This window comes from Chaetura pelagica, unplaced genomic scaffold (genome assembly GCF_000747805.2).
Source record: "Chaetura pelagica isolate M959 unplaced genomic scaffold, ChaPel_1.0 scaffold29, whole genome shotgun sequence".
Lineage (NCBI taxonomy): Eukaryota > Metazoa > Chordata > Aves > Apodiformes > Apodidae > Chaetura > Chaetura pelagica.
This window is the reverse complement of record NW_009970720.1, coordinates 2,587,261-2,606,889: the sequence shown is the minus strand read 5'-3', so window position 1 is coordinate 2,606,889 and position 19,629 is coordinate 2,587,261. Positions and strand designations below refer to the sequence as shown.

At 37.4% G+C, this 19,629-nt stretch overlaps 1 protein-coding gene across 1 annotated transcript in view; it reads left to right on the top strand.

Moving 5' to 3' along the window:
- Positions 1-19,629, top strand: part of GPC6 (glypican 6) — a 514,022-nt gene that overhangs the window by 296,703 nt on the left and 197,690 nt on the right. The window contains exon 4 of the mRNA XM_010006359.1: positions 16,125-16,290. Coding sequence (XP_010004661.1) covers positions 16,125-16,290 — 166 coding nt within the window. The remainder of the gene's footprint in view (positions 1-16,124; positions 16,291-19,629) is intronic.

Genomic DNA, 19,629 nt, shown 5'->3' with positions numbered 1-19,629 from the left:
AGTATGTAAAAATGGGCAGCATTTGGATTTTAAATGCAGGATTATGTTTGTCTTTTTAGAACACTGAAGCATCTAGTTCTGTGCTTATATAATAGTACAGTGAAAACAGTCTTGCTCAGGAGAAGAATCTTAAATAAATAATAAATTATAAATATTGAAGCAAAAAATACAACTGAATAGAATGCAAGTTTGATAAAAAGTTGGTGAAATATTTAGATTCCAATTAACCAAATAAAGGGAGTAAAATTAACTTTTTTATTCCCAATCGGAGCAATAGGTAAAACCAATCTGCAGAGTTTAATCCAATCATCATTGTATCCCACCATAGTTACGAAAGTTTCACTTCCATGGCCTCCTTTTTGTCTTGTATCCTCAATTTTTATATTATTTTAAATGAAAGAAAAATATAACATTTTAATTCACAGAACATAAAAGATAATGAAGGTAACACATGAAGTAAATACAGCCTTCTTCAAGACACTGTATTGTACTCTTTATGTGATGGACAAAAGTTATTTAGCCCATGGTGAGGTCTTTCCTGCTGCAGAAGTTATTCTTATTTTCAAACTTTTTCTAAGAGAGAGTGAGACATAAGAAGTCAGCTTGTTATGTGTGTAGGTAATGTAATAACACGATACAGCTTCCTGAAATAACCATCTCTAGCTGCCACTTGTTACTCAGACATTCAAAAAATAAACAAATAAAATGTAGTGCATAAGGGGTTTGTTTGCTAGTTCAATATAATGTGATTAGCCATTAGATGATAATAGAGCAAAACCATTACGTTAAAAACCAGAAGATTAAAGAAATTTCTTTTATCTCTTGTGCCACTATGTTCATAAGTAATAGCGTTAACATTTTCACATCTATTTGCAACTACTACAGGGGGAATATATACATCTAAATTGGAGATATAATACATAAAGGGCTTTGCTAATGCTTTTCCTCTGAATGAAAAAATCCAGCCATACTGAATTTATTTCTGGTTCAGCTTGTCTTTCAGTGCCCTTGACAACTGTGGGGTTTGAGAGAGAAGTTCCTTTCTGTGCTTTAAGATTTCAGTCTTGGCTCAATATGTTTCTCTTTGTCAAGTCCTTTTTTTTTTTTTTTTTTTTTTTTTTTTTTCAATTTCTTCAACTTTTCCTCCTTATAATAGTTACCCAGCAGTTCTTTTTCATCCAGTCTCTAGCACCAGCAATACCAGAGATCTCACTATTTTGCCAGTGTGTTCACACAGCCTGTCAGAAACGCACTGGGTAGAAGGGGAAACAGGAATATGGCTTGTAAAGGACTGATTATAGTAGGAACCCACTTCCAGGAGACATTTTGCACAAGGACATATTTCTACAGTATTATTTTGTATTTCATTGTTTCAATGTTATTTGTCAAAGCTGTCTTTGTGTTTTATACGTGCAGTTTTAGCCAATGGACAGAACAGCAGGATCAACTCTGCTGTTTTGACACATAGTGAAGGGCAGGTCTGGGCCACCTGACATGTCCTAATCTTGTTAGTAAAAACTGACCTTTCAATATTAAGGAAAAAATCAACAACCCGTGCTCTCTACTCAGTAAGGTTTGTTAGCCCAGAAAACTTAACAATAGAAGTATTGTTTTATAAATTCTAAAAACTGTTTAATTTCAAATCTCTTTTCCTTTAGCCTGTTTCTTTTTTAATTTCACTTATCTAAGGCCCATTGAGATTATAGGACAGTGTTCATCAAACAAAACTTTTGACAAATCTTAGTTTATCTGGTTATTTGTCTGTGGGCTGTTGATGGCACAGGTTTGTGGAACTGTAGGTTGAGGTGCTGAGTGGTCATAGCAAAATTAGATGTTCACTTCTTTCTTCTTGAGTCAGAGAAACTTCTGCTGCAGAATCCATATACTGCAGAATCCAGACACTGTTAGTTTTAATTGGCTGTTATGTTTAAAATATCTTATATAGGAATTCTGAAAATCAATCAAGCATGAGCAAATTTACTCTTTCTTTTGCTCCGGAAGCAATTCTTTAAATCTAGGCAGTGGGTGGGATGGCCAGGAGACCTTCTACAACTTTGAACCTCGCTGCGCTTGCCCAGGTAAATAAAAACTTGAACTTTGGTAGTTGTTGTTGCAGTAGGCATTTCATTCACTCTGCTGCTGTTTAAGAAAGAAAACCTCCAATTTTTTTCATCAGAAATGTTTCAGAAGCCTTACAAGACATAGATCTCTAAGAACTGGTCCTCTTCTTAGGACATTTATTTCTAGAGATACTATCAGAAACAACGTACTCTTTGCTGAATTGACAGGCACAGTGACATTGTACTTTTTTTTTACGATTGTTTGTGGTGCCTGGGCCGAAGTTGTGAGGTTCAGAGCTTGTTCCAATATCCCCCTTTAGATACACATGCACAATGAAGTTAGTGGCATTTCTTGTATCCCCTGGAAAATTCGGCCTCTCTGTCAAAAGTTTACAGCAATGCTAACTTCACTGTAATATCCCTGTGGTCTTCCTCACTGAAGGTGAATGATGTTACTGCACTGATCAGGAAATCTCTCTCAAGCTTGTGAAATACCTTTGTGCTTTGGACATGACTGAGACTTTCCTTGCTTTAAAAAGGTTTGGAAAGATGTTGTGGTCATGTAGCTGACAGTTCATCCATACCGGAGATGGTACTGATGAGACATCTTTCAGCAGGCATTATAAATGGATATCTGGCAATGAGAGTGCCTTTATGGTTTGAGCATGTTTATCCTTGTGGTTCTGGAAACCAGACCACTAGGTGGATTATATGGATGTTTATAAATTGTATTCCAGCATGTTTTATAAATCAGGTGGCTTATTCAGATAAAGACAAATGGCAATGAAATAACTTAAATACAAGTTTACTGCCAGATTGCCATTGCACAATGCTGTATTTTACTTTTATTGGATGTTCAGACTTAGCTGACCATAAATTCAGTCATTTGCCAGTTAGTCACATGGGTCAAATTGTCATTCAGTCCACTCTGTGTGGTCCTTTAAGGTTCAACACGAATGGGGGCTTTGACATCTAGCAAGGACTGACATCTTATATAACAACCTATATAACATCTTCTACTTTGTTAAAGGAGAACTTGGCATGCTGGGGGAGAAATGCAAAAATCCTTGCCCTGGTCTGACAGTAGGTGTATTCAGGACCAGTTCAGTCCACAGAAAAAATGGCTGTTGTTAACTTATTTTGGAATGTCTGTGAAAATCTATTGGGAAGAGTGACAGCAGCAGGGACAAGGGCAGGCACAGATACAAGCCTTCCCCATATACATGGTGTGTCTGACCCAAGATTTCATGAGTTCTCCACAAAGAGTGTAGCTGCAATGGCTGCATCACCCTGTAGAGTACACACGCTCCTTCCTGTGCCCTCCAAATCCATCTAATATAAAATCTTCAAGGTGAGGATGTTTGAGATATTAAAGTGATAAGAAAAGATGATGCACTTGATCCTAACCAATGGCTGGGAAGTGTGCATTTCGGACAGGGGCTTCAGTGTGTAGTGCAGAGCACTTCTATCTCACTGAGGATGATATAGGATCAGTGCTTTCAAAGGCTGTTGACAGACCTAAACCATAACAAACAAATGAAAGATTCTTACACTTGAGAAAGTGAGAACTGTAAATCAAGACAATTGCAGTGGTTTGTAGTGATAACTGAAAATTGTTGGTTTTAAAATTAATATGGCAAAATGCCTGGGTAAAAGAAACTAATCTTAAGCTATATTTTTTCCTGGTTTAGTATCTTCTTTTCATTTTCACATTTACAGATCTGCTGGCTTTTAGGCACTACTCAGTCCAGCAAAGAATGCATTTTCTTGCTTAGTTTTTGATAAAGAAAAACTGTTTAGACATCAACTTACCTCCTGAGCATTTATGAAGAACAAAATATTTAATCTGCTTGTAGACTCTGCTTCTGTTTTGTACATAAACCTAGAATTGATGGTAGATTAAGTGACATTTTGATAGTAAGTCTCATATTTAGTCTATCATAAAAGGAAAAAAGCAAATCTCATTGTCAGATATGTTTTTATAGTGTGTAGGTTTTTATCTGCTTCCTGCAACTGTGAACATATAACCAGCTTAAACTCAAGAAATTTTCTTTCATGGGTACTTGCTTATTTCAAGCCAATACTACAATGTCCTTACTTTCCATTAGAATATTTTCCAAAACTTATAGTGTGCAAGTTATAATTTTATAATACTAAGTACAATAGAGGCATTTTGCTGCTGCAGTTCACCCTTCTGTAAAGGGACAGAGAGAGAGAAGGGAAGGAGAAAGGAGGGAGAAAGGAAGGGAAGGAGAAGGGAAGGAGAAGTGAAGGGAAGGAGAAAGGAAAGAGAAGGGAAGGGAAGGAGAAGGGAAGTGTAGAAAGAGAGAAGGGAAGGAGAAAGGAGGGAGGAAGGAAGGGAAGAAGGGAAGGGAAGAATGCTTAAATGATGTGAGAAAGATGCAAATTTGCTTTCTACTCTGCAGTTACAAAGACTGAAAGTGCAATACTCAGCAGAAATGTAGGCACACATCCCATAAACAGGTCATCCCAGACCATACTCATCATCCCAAGTTGCACTTGAGCATCTGTTAAATATTTGATATATGGTATTTATATTTACATGTAGCTTTGTGAAAATCTAAAAAGAGCATTTGAAAGATCATAAAAAAGGAAATGTTAACATGGAGCTATAAGGTGATCTCACATGTTTTGGGCCCACATAATGCAGTGGGCATTTATGGATCTTTTAAATGGATGGTGAGCTATTTATAAAGCATCCCTCTAGTCCGTGCTTCCCTGAATATATTACTAAGACATTGTGTATGGCACTGAGGAGACTGTGGTTGATTGTGAGAACCTAGCAATGTATCTGACTAGATCCTTACTGGGATACCTTAAAGATCTGACATCTTTCTTCACTTCGGAAATAAGAAAAATAGGTTTTTCAGTCTTTCAATCTCTCTACTTGTGTATGATACACACAGACTTTGTTTTATTGTCTGCCTGTTGTGCTCCATCCTGTGCTTCATTCACATAACAAAATAAAACAGGAGCACAAACAGCTAATTGCTAACAACCAGATTTGCTGTTTCATTTCAAAACTCAGCACTCTGTTATTTGGGTGTTTGAATTTCATTAAGAAGGACCAAGAATATGATTAACTTGAAAAATCATGGTTTTTTCTATGGAGATTCCTTTGGTTGTTTTGGGTTTTTTTTTCCAAATAGACCAGGGCTGCTTATGAGATTTTACCTTTCGAACTCACTTGAAAAATGTTCAGTGTAAGAATATGATGAAACTTATCAAGTAGATAAAGCTACCAACCTTGGAGTTGCCTGCTTTGTGTTCCCTACAATTTTATTTCTCTCTCTAGTAGAATACACTGCTTTTGGTACTAGTCTACTGAGTCTCTACCATTTACTCACTGCTGATGTGCAGCCCAGACAATTCATCAATCACACAGGAAGGCACCTGTAAGGAATCTGCATATCCTTACTTGCTTTGTCTAGGAAGTTGCCATTGTCAACAAATTCAGATAATGATCACTTTACAATAAACTTTAAAATGTCTTTTGCATCATGACTCCATCCATATTTCTTAGAGCAGGAAGGAGCTGGAATTGGGTCAGTATGTTATCACTTGTCACCTCAAATTATTACTTAACTTATCATTGAACAAGACTACCAGCTTTATGTATGCATTTATTTCTTTCTCACCAGGGCTAGTGTGTTCTTGCTGACACTGCATAACTAAGACATCCCACAGCCCTCTCCACCACTCTGAGCTTCATGCCCTTTTTAAGTCAGTAAAACAATTCACAGGTCAGTGAACAGGAAACAAATCCTACTTGTGAGTACTTACAAGTGATAAGAACAATTTTGCTTCTCTCTCTCTATTTAAGAGAACTGATCTTCTCAGGTGGTTTTCTGTTTTGCGCTGTGAGTCACAGGCAGTCAGCAAGACGGCTCTCAGGTATGGAGTCTGCATTTTAAACTTCTGGGGTGTTGTAAGTAGGACTGACTTTGACCATTCTTCACATCATTTTCTTACCCAGATACTGCTGCACAACACATCTAACTGCTCAGTTTGATCATTATCTCCTGCTGTGACAGTTCTCTTTTTCTATCTCAAACCTTTCTCAGAGTTTTCCCTCCTGCTTGTCTGGGGGTTTGATTTCCAGATTATCAAGGACCTCCCCTTCTATTTCTGATGTGTACCTGGGCTATACTTAACCTACTTCTCTGTATTATTTTTTTTTCCTTCTAGTGAGCACAAAGCCACTTCTGCTCTATTATGCAAAGCCTTGTCTGGCATTTTCATCCTCAGTGTTCTTTCTTAATGCCTCTTTCAACTTGTCTCTTCTGACTGTCCTACAAGGCAGCTGCTTTTCTAGTTGGAAAGAACAGTGGATTCTTTTTGTTTAACTTTAAGCATGCACATGAAGATATTTGCACATGGATTAGTCATTATAGTACCACAAGAGAGTAATAAGCACCTTTTTAGATGCCTGATCTTAAGCTGGAGTTAAACTGTTTTATAAGGGAGCATAGGTCAGATTTTGGTGTCTGTCTCTGGTCAAGCAAATCATACTAAGGACCTCTTCTAAGATGCTGGACTTTATGGATTTTCTTATTGCTCCCCAAATTACTTGACGTGGCCAGTTTCAGGAGGTCTTCTGACCTTGTTTGCTTATGATCGTGTCCTATTCTATTTTCAGCCCTGGCAAATTTAGCACATGCTGTCCTCTTAAACCATCTTATCTGGCGGAAGCTATAGACACTGCTACACCACGTTGGAAGAATTGAGCACAAGAATTGAGCGGAATTCGGTTTGAAGAATTAAGTGAGATGCAGTGAGGCTTTTTCTCTGGGAAGAAAGCAAATGAATGACTTTTTATTTAGACAGTGTCTTAAAGTTTATGTTCCAGAAGAGGTGGTGGGATTTGAAAAGCCCAACAGCTGTGAAATTCCCTCCTTATTTCTGTGTAACAGAAAACTTCTCATCTCCTGAGAGTAGAAGGAAGAAATTATTTTAAAGATTTTTCACCTTAGCTTTGCCCTTGAAATGCTGGCAAAATAACAGATGGAATCCATAACTCAAATTCTGTTTAATGTGAGCTTACTTTAAGAACAGATCAAAAAGAAAAATATTTTTCCAGAAAATGTACAGGGCACATTTTTCAGCTTAGTTGTATCTCATAGTATGTAAGCCACCATATATAGGAGTATTTTCTAAGTTTATACTATTTTTCAGTCTCTTCTTTAATTATATTTTTAATAAAACAGCATTTTCCAACCCAGTTTGTTTGAAAATTATTATGTCTCTGACAGTTAAAATAGGATTTAAGAAGAACGTTTTAATACTTACATTTGTGCATTCATACTTTATATTTTCTAAAAACTCAAATTGTAAAAACAAATAGCTGTAAAGCATCACTCAGAAGTGATTTCAAGAGATTAAAAAATAGCTTTACACAAAATATCCTTGTGACTGCAGCTTTTCAAGTGGTTTTCTAAATTTGAATTTTCTCTATTCAGATACTATAATAAGTAATTTTACTGGTTTCCTAAAAATAGGATAAGCTTTTCTTTTCCCCTGTAAATAGAGGTGCAGTCTCACTCAAGTAAACATCTGAACATTTTGTCCTTGTGGTTTTTTGCCCTTGACTTCTGCGGGGAAATTGTGGAATTCCACGATTCATCTAACAGTGATTTATTGTTTGATGTACAACCTCCTGATGTAATCACTTCGCCACTTATAGACCTTATTTTCCTGTAGCCAATTCAATATGATAGCAATAATTATGAGCAGTGTTCAAAAATTCAGGTATAATTTTTAGGGTTTTATCCATGTAAATACCTTTAAAAACTGTGTGTGAATTTCTTTTTTTTTTTTTATCTGTAAAATGGAGGAGCAATATTTGCCTGCCTTCCAGAACTATACACATATCAGAACACAGCTATAGACATACTGTGATGACCAAATAAGTATGAAAAAAGCCTCAGACTTTAATAGATGTAGAAAAGAAATCCATTTGTCATATTTCTCAGGATTTCAAAATCATAGACAATGGAAAAGGACATCTGAGTTGGACAAGAAAAACTACTAGATGTTCCTTTTCCTTTATGTCAGATAGCAAATGTGCTATTTCTTTTTTGCAATATGAACTTTTTTAGGGTTCAGCTATATTACTCTGAAAGTATTTCTAATAACCTAATGAGCATATTGAACTGTAGCTTATATATTTTATAGGAAAATATTTTTTTTTATATTAAAACCTTAGCATTAAATTTAGTGTGGTTTATCTTACCATATTCTTGAGTTACACTGTCAGAGTTGTGAGAATCTTTCAGCTGTAGAGTTTTACTTCTATTTTGGTATAATTCAAACACAAAGTCAAAGACAGCAGCAAAAAGCTGTAGTACCAAACCAGGTCTTCTACCTTTCAGTCATCTGGGATGCTAGGAATTGTTAAAAAGATAGCTATTTTTATCTTTAGAAGGTTAGTATTAAACTAGCTTTTTGATTGATTTAAGCAAGTGTTCTCAAATTTACCTTCAAAAACATAGATTCCAAATTGAGTATGGCTGATGCTGTATTTCCATTTTCATATCAGATTGTGCTATGGAAGCAGTGGACTGAGATCTTAGCATCTAAAAACCAGACTGAAAAAAATGAGAAGTACTTCAGTAGAGTATTCAAATATCTTACAAATATTTCTATGTACTTCTAATTAAATACACACAGGTCTTTTCATCTGAAATCTGCTGAAAAGGACTTGCTTGATATCTAAATTATTAAATGAAATCAGCAGTAACACAGTGCTCATTAAAATAGCCAAAATATGGACAAGGAGAAAAATTAATCATTTGGATCCAACAGTGAGCAAATCTTGTTTGAAGAATAAAAAGAGGAAGAAAAAAATGGTAGTGAAACTTTACCCACTTTCTCCAGTAGAAAAAACAACCAACAACAACAAAAATCAATAGGAAGTAAATGTAACAGGTTGAGAAGATAGTGTCAATGAAGTATGAGGAAAAATAGTGTTTGATTGCCTTTGTACTGAAGTTAACTAAAGATGAAAGGAACTGGGGGCTGTCACAAATCATTTGAAGCACATGATTGGGAAAAGCTAACAAGGATTTACCAGGGGCAAATCGTGCTTGACAAACCTGATTCCCTTCTACGACAGTCACCCACTCGGTTGATGCAGGGCAAGTGGTGGACATTGTCAACCTGGACTTCTCCAAGGCTTTTGACATGGTTCCCCACAGCCTCCTCCTGCAGAAACTGACTCCTTACAGCCTTGACAAGTGGTCTGTGTAGTGGGTGGGGAACTGGCTGACAGGTCATACCCAGAGGGTGATAGTAAATAGTTCCTCCTCAGTCTGGTGACTGGTCACAAGTGGGGTCCCCCAGGGATGGACAGTCTAACATCGGAATAGTCTCCCAAGGTAAGTGGTAGATTCCCCCATATTGGACAGTTTGAAGTCTCAGCTTGACAGGGTGCTGAGCCACCTCATATCAACTATGGTGCTACCTACAAAGGTTGGACCAGATGATCCTTGAGGTCCCTTTCAACCTGGCATTCTATGATTTTATGAATGAAAAATTGACCTGTAGCTCTTAGCATGGGGGATCCAAATGTTCGTGACCCTATAATGTACCCTATAAAGCGTACATCATGATACATTTCAGTCTTATCCCTGTTACATCACTGTTACAATAGGTTTGCACTAATTTAATGAGATCAGAAACAATATTTTTGTGCTTTATAAAAGTTTGTTTCATATCTTACAGGTTGAATGCAACAATCAGCAATTCTTTAGATTTTGTCTTCTTCGATCTCTCCAAAATCACAAGCATAAACTTAAAAACCTGGTGTCTCATTTGATTTAAAATATAATTTTTGATAGAAATACTAGAATTATACTGTGCAGGTTTTTTTTGACAGGGAGAGCTAGAAATTGACTATGGAGTTGTCCACACATGTATTAAGTTTTTGGTGGAAAAATATAGGGGAACTGCCACTCTTACTGGAGTCTGTCTTTCTCTTGGAGTTGATTGAGACACACCAATGTATTTAAGATCAAACTGATCTGGCCACATACATAAGCATTTTATTATTATCACCTAGTTCTATTTTTAAACTCTTGAAATAATTAAGTTATGCGCAAGATTATGCTTGGTAAACTTAACTATTTTTCCATCATTAAGTTGTAGATAGACTACACAGAGATCCAAAAACTGATGTAAGGATGCCAGTGCCCAATTTCTCAGAGAGTGCATCGTGCCCATGCAGGACACACAGCACAAGCTTCTTGAGTGAAGTGCTGGATGATTTAACCAACATACAAGCGCTAGAAACAGGGATTCATTTCAAAACTCTCTCCAGTTATGGACCATTTACATGGTATTGCAGGAATACAACTTACCTCCTTGTATAAAGCAAAGCATTTGATACCTTGTCTTGAACACCAAATAGGAAGGATGTAGAAGTCTCCATGTTTTATCCAGCAGCCGGGTTGTTACTGCATTCATAAAGCTTGTGAGAAATAAAATGCTATTTCCTTCTTCTTCCCAGAATATGGGTTGTTCTAGTGTAGAGGCATATTGACAGAGTATCTACTTCCTGGGCCAGTTTCCTAGAAATCAACAGGTTCCTCTCTGCAGTTTCCCTACAGTGTTTTCATCCTAAGGAGTGACTCCCTATGTTTCCAAATGGGATCAGTTCCACCAGGTGTATAGGAAAGGTAGGAAGGAGTTATGCCCCCCTTTGTTGTCTCCAGGGTGGACTCAGTTTTGACTAATTCTGGTCATATTTGAAAAGTTTTATTGTATGTCACAAAATGACAGGATTTGAACCTAAGTATGGTTTTATGCTGTGGATTCTGGTACATTCAATATTGCTTTTGATTAACACCCTTTTTTTATTACCAAACAACATATACCAGCTAGTTTGGTAAGAAATCTATAAATACAAACAGAGAAACTTAATGTCACATTTTTTGGTCCTTCTGAAGGTGACCACTTGTTTAATGAATTTCCCTGATTTATTGTATACGAAGAAAGGTTTATGTTTGTGTATCTGAAAAAGCCAAGGCTTTTGATTACAAAAACAGGTCAAGTACATAACAAAGCAGTCTTTGCAGATGCAGTGTTTCAAGAGAATGCAATTTCATGGCTTTTACCCAAAGAACTTCTCCCCTCAATTATTTATATTCTATATTAAATAATGTTCCTCCTAGAATTTCTGAGGGGGAAAACAAGTGTTCAGCAATGAAGCTCTTAAAAATCTTGCTTTGTGATTTTTTTGCATGTATGCAAAACCAGGCATTTAGATCAAGCTGAAGCTGTCAGAAAAGGTTACAAAATGTACTAAAGTAACATGTCCTGCAGCTACTAGGCTAAATCAAAGCTCAGAAAGGCACTTTGCTGATCCGCTGATTCCATGTATGCTTACACTAAAATAAAGATGTCCTAGTCAGTCAGGGAACCAACATGATATAATTAATGACTCCTCTATAGCGGTTTCCCCAGTTATGTTATTCAGTGGGATCTCCTTGATTTGTAATATATGGTTTACATAAGAACTAGTTATTTCTGAACTTTAGAGTTTATGCAAGTTCCTCTACTGTGATTAGCACAGAAGCAATTGTAATGCATTTTAAAAGACAAAAAAAACAAACAAAAAAAAAAAACAAAAAAAAAACAACCGGGAAAAGAATAAAAACAAAAACAAGCAAACAAAACCAACAATGAACCAAGATGTATCAATCCACAAATGTTACTTGCAGAAAAAATGTTGAAACACCTGAGCTGAGACACAGCTCTCCTCAGCAAATGCAGTTTTTGAATACTTCTGAATTAAATCAGTATCTGCCTTTTGACTGGTCTGCAGAAAAATATTATGAGGTGTAATAGGCTCTAAATATGTTTTTTAAGATAGGAATGAGGAATGGGCTTTGAAAATACATTTCATAGAATTTGCCAGTAGCAAGATGTAGCAAGCCAATCACAGGTCATTGAAAATAAACTTTCTGTGGTAATCTCTGGATTTCATGTGTTCATGGCTTTCTGAAATACTCATGCTCTAACCTAAATATTTTTACCCTTGTTTTTTACCAAGTTTTCAGAATGTTAGAGCAAAATTTGATTATTTTTTTTGCATCAAAGATACTTCTGGCACTGTTGAGGGATGAAAAAGACCTGACTGAATTCTCTGAAAAGAAAGGTACAGAAAAAAAAACACAGCTGAAGCTGAGAAGTGAAACTTGGGTGCTCACTGGAGGCTAGATTCACAAAGACACTTAACTGCTGTAATACAGCAGTTAACTTTTAGCCTTCAGACTTCCCAAGTAGCTGAGTTACTTCAGTTTTTCCCTGTGCCACAGATGGGAAGGGTTGGTCACCTAAAGGTACATGAGTACTGCTAAGTGACAGGCGAGCATGGAGCAAGCTTGAGAACGGGACTCATTGTGTGCTCAGGTCATGGCTTAATTGTTAGCCTTCCTCCTAAGGTGTTTTCGACCTCTTCATCTGGCTCTCTTCAGTCTGTGCCTGTGCAGTTTGGAAGCCAGAGACTGCTTCCAGAAAGCTGCATTAAAATACCTGTCTTGTTTTGGTCCCTTCTCTTCTTTCCAATGCTAATCCAAGTGCCATCTGAGCACTATCAAACATAAACTTCTGTCTCACTTCAAAACACATGTTATATTCAGCTTCCCTTTACATCTGTTGCCTGCAGGAGTCTCCTATTATTCCAGATACTTTAAGCTGGAAAATAGCCACACAAAATAATTGTGCATTTCAGTTACTCAGGTACCAGATAGAACCCAGAGGAGGTGAAGTGCCAGAACTATGTAGTAGTATGGGATATGGGTATCAGAATATAGGGCAGTCCCTGCTACTTGGCCTCGGAGAGTGCAATCGATCTGTATCTTATTTCACCAGCATAGCATCTTCTGAAACAGGTCTGCAACATCCAGGTTAATCAGCAAGGAGCTGCTTGTGTTGGTCTTTCTCAGAGGCAGATGTAGATATGTCAGAGGCTTCTGTAGAAGCGTTCTCCATCTGCTTTCTGCTTAGAGTTGCAGTTTGGCCTTTTACCCTAAAAACTGCATTACTTATCTCTAAACAAAAGCAAGGCATCTTGCTTTCTTGTTCTTGCTGTTGATGGTGCCACCATTTTGTACAGAGGATATTAAAACATTCAGACAACATATGAGACACCTGTGTCATGGTCATTCGTTGTGAGTGGTAAGAATTTACCCTGAATACTCCACAGTGGATTGTGTCTGGGGGTACTCTGGTTAAATCTGTTCTGTAATGCAACAAGAATTCAAGATTCACTGGGCTAGTGTAAATAGATTTTTTTAACTGTCCTTTAAGGTCCTGTCCTGGCAGATCAGGGATATGATATGGACTTCTGGCAGAGAAAGACATGATAGATAGTTACCTTTCAGGCTGAACTTGTGATAAAATAAGGCTCACATAAATATTTATGGTATTTGCTTTATATAAATGTAATATAAAGACAGGGAGTCTCTTTTCTCCTCTATTTATGGTTTTTGAGAATGAAATTGCCAGGAAGTTTTGTGAAAGGTGAAGATCCTAAAGGTATATTTGCTGTTAGCACAAGTACTCAAGTGGGCTTGGGAGTGTGCTGATAGGTGAACATGCAAATTCCAGATGAAATTAGGGTGCTGACAACTGTGCATTGGCAAGACTTCTGGGCCTGGGGAAAATAATAATTGTAAGCACAAAAGGAAATTCGCTGATAAAACTCTCAGCACCCACAGCTAGAAATATCTTTGACTTTAAGAAGCAATTCCAAACCCATTTTGAAGATTCTGTTGTTGACCATACAAGTAAGTATTCTTCTTACAACCCACTTTTGGTGCTAATCTTTTTGTAAGATTGGCCCTGTTCTAGTCTTGGAAGTATAAAGATAAAATAGTTGGAAAAGGGACTTGGAAAAGTAGCTCTGAATGGTAGAAATAATGAAGTCTGGCTTTTCTTGTGTTTGGATTTTCTACTGTTTAATAAAGTGAGAATTCCTCCTGGTGCTTTTTTAACCTGTGGGTCATTCATAGCAGCATTCTTTGATACCTGTGAGAAGCTGACCTCATGCTTCAGCCTTTTCCTCAATAAAGGCAGCAATAGAGCCTCTCCTTTTCTTCTCCCACCTGTCTATTTAAAAACAAAACAAAACAAAACAAAACTTGTAGGATCTTAATGCACTAGGACTCAAGTCCTCAGTCAAATTTGATTGAAATTGGCCAGAAGTTCAAAAGCTATTGAAAAAGGATGGATAAGTTTACCTTCACGCACACCGTCAGTATTTTGCTAGTTATGTGCATTTCCCTAGGAAACCAAGGGAAAAAAAATCACTTCTGAGCATATTCAGAAGCATCTGCTGTAACTCCTTACAGATCCATATTCATATAAAAATGTCAAGTGTAAAGAGTATGTTTGGCACAGTTCTCAAAAAATCAGTGATTTAACATTAAAAAGGGAGAAATTGCAGAGAAAAAGAAAAGTACCATTTCAGTAAAACCCTGAAAATACAAATCACATCCGTTTACACCTACTGCTACAGTGCAAAGTCAGATTCATGCTTTCAGCACAATTTACCGTGTATACAGAAAAGCAGTTTAATGCCTTAAAATTCATATTAAAGTGTTGCATTTATTCATAAGCCAACAGAATGAGTGAAAGGAGTGCCTTTGCTTTGTACTCTTCTGTCCAGGAATTTTGAAATCACTGAGGAGTCCCTAGCCCTTTGTCATTGCTCTAAGCTGTCACTCCAGCACAAGAAGCTTATGCTCCACTGCACCATTCCATGATGCTATTGCAAGTAGCACCTTGTGTGCACTTTTAATCCAAGAGAGCATTTCTGGCCTGAAAACATATATTGTAACAGTAGAGACGATTTTGAAAGTCTGAGGTGAAACAACTAAATATGGACCTCAAAGGATGAAAGAAATAATGTTTACCCATGGGAGTTTGTGTGTTTGCCAAGTGTGACTAATTTGTGCCATTTACATTTAGATATGGAGGATTCAGACAGTGTCCTCCAAAAGATGATTTATCATACTCTTCAGGAGCTAGGATAAAGAAATGACCCAAAAAGGACCACTTTCTCTCCATTGAATATGGAAGGTACATTGCTGAATAGATGCCCAGCATTTTGATGACTAAAAGAGATGAGGTGAAGAATCATTAGATATAATGGAGAGGCCTTATGCAGAAGCCTTTCTCTAACCTCTATGCTCCCTGTCCAGGAAACCCATGCCCTTCTAGTGCAAACTGTAACACATATCACTAAGAGTTTCTGCCTACACACCAGTTTCTTCTATCAGCTGTACCCAGTGTTAATGACTTTGAATGGAAATCCTAAACTCAAGGGGTGTCTTTCCATTGACTCTGGTGGCGATTTAAGTTCCCTGCATGCAGCCATGTTGTGCCATTCTGATATGTAACTTGAAATGGATTAGATTTTTGTCAGTAATGCTTTTTGTCACTCAAGATGTCAAAAGCATACAAAAAAACACCCCTGTCTGATCTCTTTATGAAATTGTCTGAGAAGACAGAAGGGTATTTTTGTCTGAAAACAGAATGATATCCCTTTGTCATGGTACAGTTCTGATTAGTTTTACACAAATTGTCAAGATTATCCTGGATTTACTGTGCTTTTATAAAGAAGAGAATCTGTTCCGGTGATGGCGTGACTGACAGTTCTAGCCTGAGTAGGAAGAGTGTTTGGTCTCCTCATGATCTTCCACATTGGTTGCTGTCCAGCTGATTGTCTGGATGTTTTTCCTCTGCTTTCCACTAGATTTTGTGGGGAATGGCTTGGGAGGCAGCCCAGGCACTGCCATCAGTAGGGTAGTGTTGATCTTCGCATTCCTGAAAGTTGTTGCTGGCTGTGATACATGAAGATAGCTGGCAGGAATGAATTAGTCTTATAGGAGAATGTTATTAAGGATCAAACTCTTTTTACAAATTGCCCCTTCTGCACTTACTGCTTGAGAGGCATAACTTCAGTGATCCCAAAATTCACAGAGCAGGAGATTGATTTCCTCCTTTTTTCTTTTTCTTTCCCCCCCTTAAACTCTGCAGGTCAGTCCCACCCCAGGGTGCATCCGGGCGTTAATGAAGATGTTGTACTGCCCCTACTGCAGAGGACTTCCCACTGTGAAACCTTGCAACAACTATTGCCTCAATGTAATGAAGGGCTGCCTAGCAAATCAGGCTGATTTGGATACTGAGTGGAGTCTGTTCATAGGTAAGAAGAGTTTAAATATTAGTGGAAGGAAATGCTGGTAATAGAAAAAACATCTGCAGCATTTTATGAGGTTAGAAGACACTGTTGGTCAATATGAGCAATGAAACAACTGCAGGTGCACCTCAATTTACAATTGAAATTCCTGGCTTGCAGTAAGAAGTTACTCTTCCCCCCTGCCCCAAGCCAGTCACATTTCATATTTCCTACCTCAAAAGGAATGGTGTGGTGTTACTGCTTCTGAGCTGAATTGTTACATGATATGTGAAATGTTGAGGATTTGATAACAAGCTTAACGTGGCAGAAATAGTATGAATTACAACTGACAACTAGGGTCTTGCAAGCTGAGAAGATAAAAACATTGTATGGCATCCAGTAAACATAAATCATAACAGCTGCTGTTCTTAATTCTGGTACTATATAGGCAAAAAAAGTTACATACATGAGAAATTATTAATTCCTGATTCTAGGATAAAGTATGTTCATGTCTCCCTTTCAGTTTCCTGAATAGAAAGTACCAAACATGCAATAAGAATGTTAAAATGGAGCGCAGAATATGTCTTTTTTAAGGGAAAATGGTGTTGCAGTTTTATTCACATAATTCTTCATTCAAGTAAACTGAGAAAAAGCAAGAAACATATCTCCTTTAGACAGCTATTCAGATATCCTGTAGCAAATTAGAAAAACAAACTCCCAGAAGAATACAATTTAGCAAGAAGAGCTTCAAGTTGTTTTAGATGATACAAAGGAGACAGGATGAGGAATTAAACCAGGGTATTGAAAATACTGAAAGAGCAGAAACAGCTAGTTGCACCAGTCATTAAGGAGTCTCATAGCTTAAACTGGATTTCAGGAAAATAAAAGTAGCTGGAAAATATGGGATAAAACTCTTAATTGCAAAAAAAAAAAAAAAATGTTATTTGGAAATAAAAAATATGAACAATCTCATTTTGCTTAGTTTCAAACCCCACTGACCAATGTGACTTTGAAAATTTGACTCTGACTCATTCATGGATTTTCACTTTACTCAGCAGAGAGGTGGTACAGGATGGATATGGAGAAGAAAACAGGATGAAAAGTGAATCAGAGAATGAGAAGGGAAAAACAGCACTGAGTGTGCCATAAAAATAGCATTAGCCAAAAATTCAAACACCAATAATAAACAAATGATGCAAACAAACATGCAGTCTCAGTACCTCGTACTGGTTAAGGGAGCTAACACCAGAAGCAGCACGGTACAGAGGGGTACCCGTGGGATTACTGGTGTGACAAGCAGTTAGTCTTTCATCAGAAAGCTACATAGGAGCTGATGGGGAAAAAAAAAAATGTTGACCTGTTAAAGGCATTGCATAAGCTACTTTCCTTTTGTCATAAAAAAATAATTCTGATCAAAGAAAATAATGTAGGCTTTTAGAAAGAAAAAAAAAACAACAAACAACCCACATTGTAACTAAGGTAACAGAGGATTTATTAAGGCAAGCACCCCTTCAGATCAAAAGCTTGAAGGTAAGACTGCAAGTCTTAAGAGAAGATATCTTTTTCTGGTGCTTTAAATTCAGGAAGAGTGCTGTGCAGGGTGAGGCATGTGCTGGAAATTGTGGCAATGCTTAAAGATTCAGATTTTCAGAGTCTTTGATGCAAAGCCCTTGTCTCTTTGTCTTCTACTATGGATTTCGAACTTTGATTGTTCCTGCTCTTGGAAAAAAAACTCCATGCAGCTTGGACATTATGTTAAAACACAGTGTTAATTTATTAAAGGAAAGCAGGCTGCTATGCAATTGTCCCTTCTGGTCAGTGATGACAAGGCAGTATAAAGTACAAATGAATCAAGACGTTATTTCCTTTCTTCTACCTATACGTCTTCCCCTCTGCAACTTGATGGGGAAGGGAATAGAGAAGGAGAGACAGAGATTTTCTTGTGTTTGGAAAAGGTGTTCTGTTTTATCCCATTTTTGAAGCCTCTGACAGCTTTGCTGAATATGAGGGTCCTTAGTCCTTCCTTTATGAAACACAGAATTGTGGCAAGTTGTCTGTTTCTGACAGCTGTCACAGAATTTCTAGTAACACATGCAATTCCCTTAGCACTAAACATAACAAAACTTCTACTCACTGAATTAAAATGAACGGTTGCACTTTACAGCACCTCTGAGCTATGAAAGATTGGAAATTATGCATGAGCCGTTTTTATCCCTGTTCCAAATCTAGGAACCATGCACTAGGAGAAAAAAAAAAATTAAAAAAAAATTATGATTTTGTGCACTAACAGTCTCTGCGTAGGCAGGAATCCCAAATGCATATTCATAGAAAACAAGATATTTTTGCTGAGCTCATAATCTGTGTATTGCAAGGTCGTTTTGGCAAAACTTGTTACTAGGAGAAAACTCTCATATGGATTTGTCAGTAGCTAAGCCAATACAGTAGTTTGGACTGCATGTTCCAGTGTTGTTCTGTACTTACTACAATTGTCCAGCAACACCCAAGATCTGCAAGTGAGGAGGAGCGAAGTAAATGAGCTCTCTGACAGCAGGATGTGTTCCACGTTCCACCTAGTTTATAAATACAAAAGTCAGGATGGAAATCACATTTATATAGCACTAGTAAATCTTGCATCTACTTTCAAAGCTAGGGAGAGTGGGACAAGTTCCCCTAAACATCTGGTGCTTTCCAAGATTTTATAGACTGTGAAAATTGGTAAGAGGCGAAACAGCTGCAGCAGCACGACACATGGTTTATTACATTTTTCCTGTTTGTGTCACCTTAAGGTCTGTGTCCTTTTTGTGTAACGTTTCATTATAGGGATTTGTATTTTGTTGCCTTCATTATTGCACAATAAAAGTCAAATGTAGCACATCTCAAATGTAGCAGAATTCCTTTGAATCTCAGAATTTTTCCTGTGAAGACAGTCTTTAATGACTTTTATAAAACTATAATGAATAAATGCTTCTTCCAGGCACCTATCTAAAGCAGTGAAAAGGCATTTAAAAGCAAATCACCCACACTGACTTTGAAACTGTGTATTTTGACAAAGTTTGCTTCTGATGTTTTGCTTGCCAGTTACCACTCAAAATCCCCTTTACACCAGTCTCAAGCAAAGTGAGCAAATGCAAGATAAAGAGAATGAGTAGAGGAACTGTACTGCTCAGGAAGGAGACTGCCTCAGGAGAGGAGCTGACTGATTCTGTGGAAAGGGGAGAAGGGGATCTTCTCTGTGACATGGCCCAACAGATATAGTCAAAATTATTCTTCTGTCCATGGAGCTATACCAATCAACAGTGATAAGGATCAGGGATCCCACTGTTCATTCTGTCACTGAAACAGAAGAGATGAAGAAAGCCATTCCTG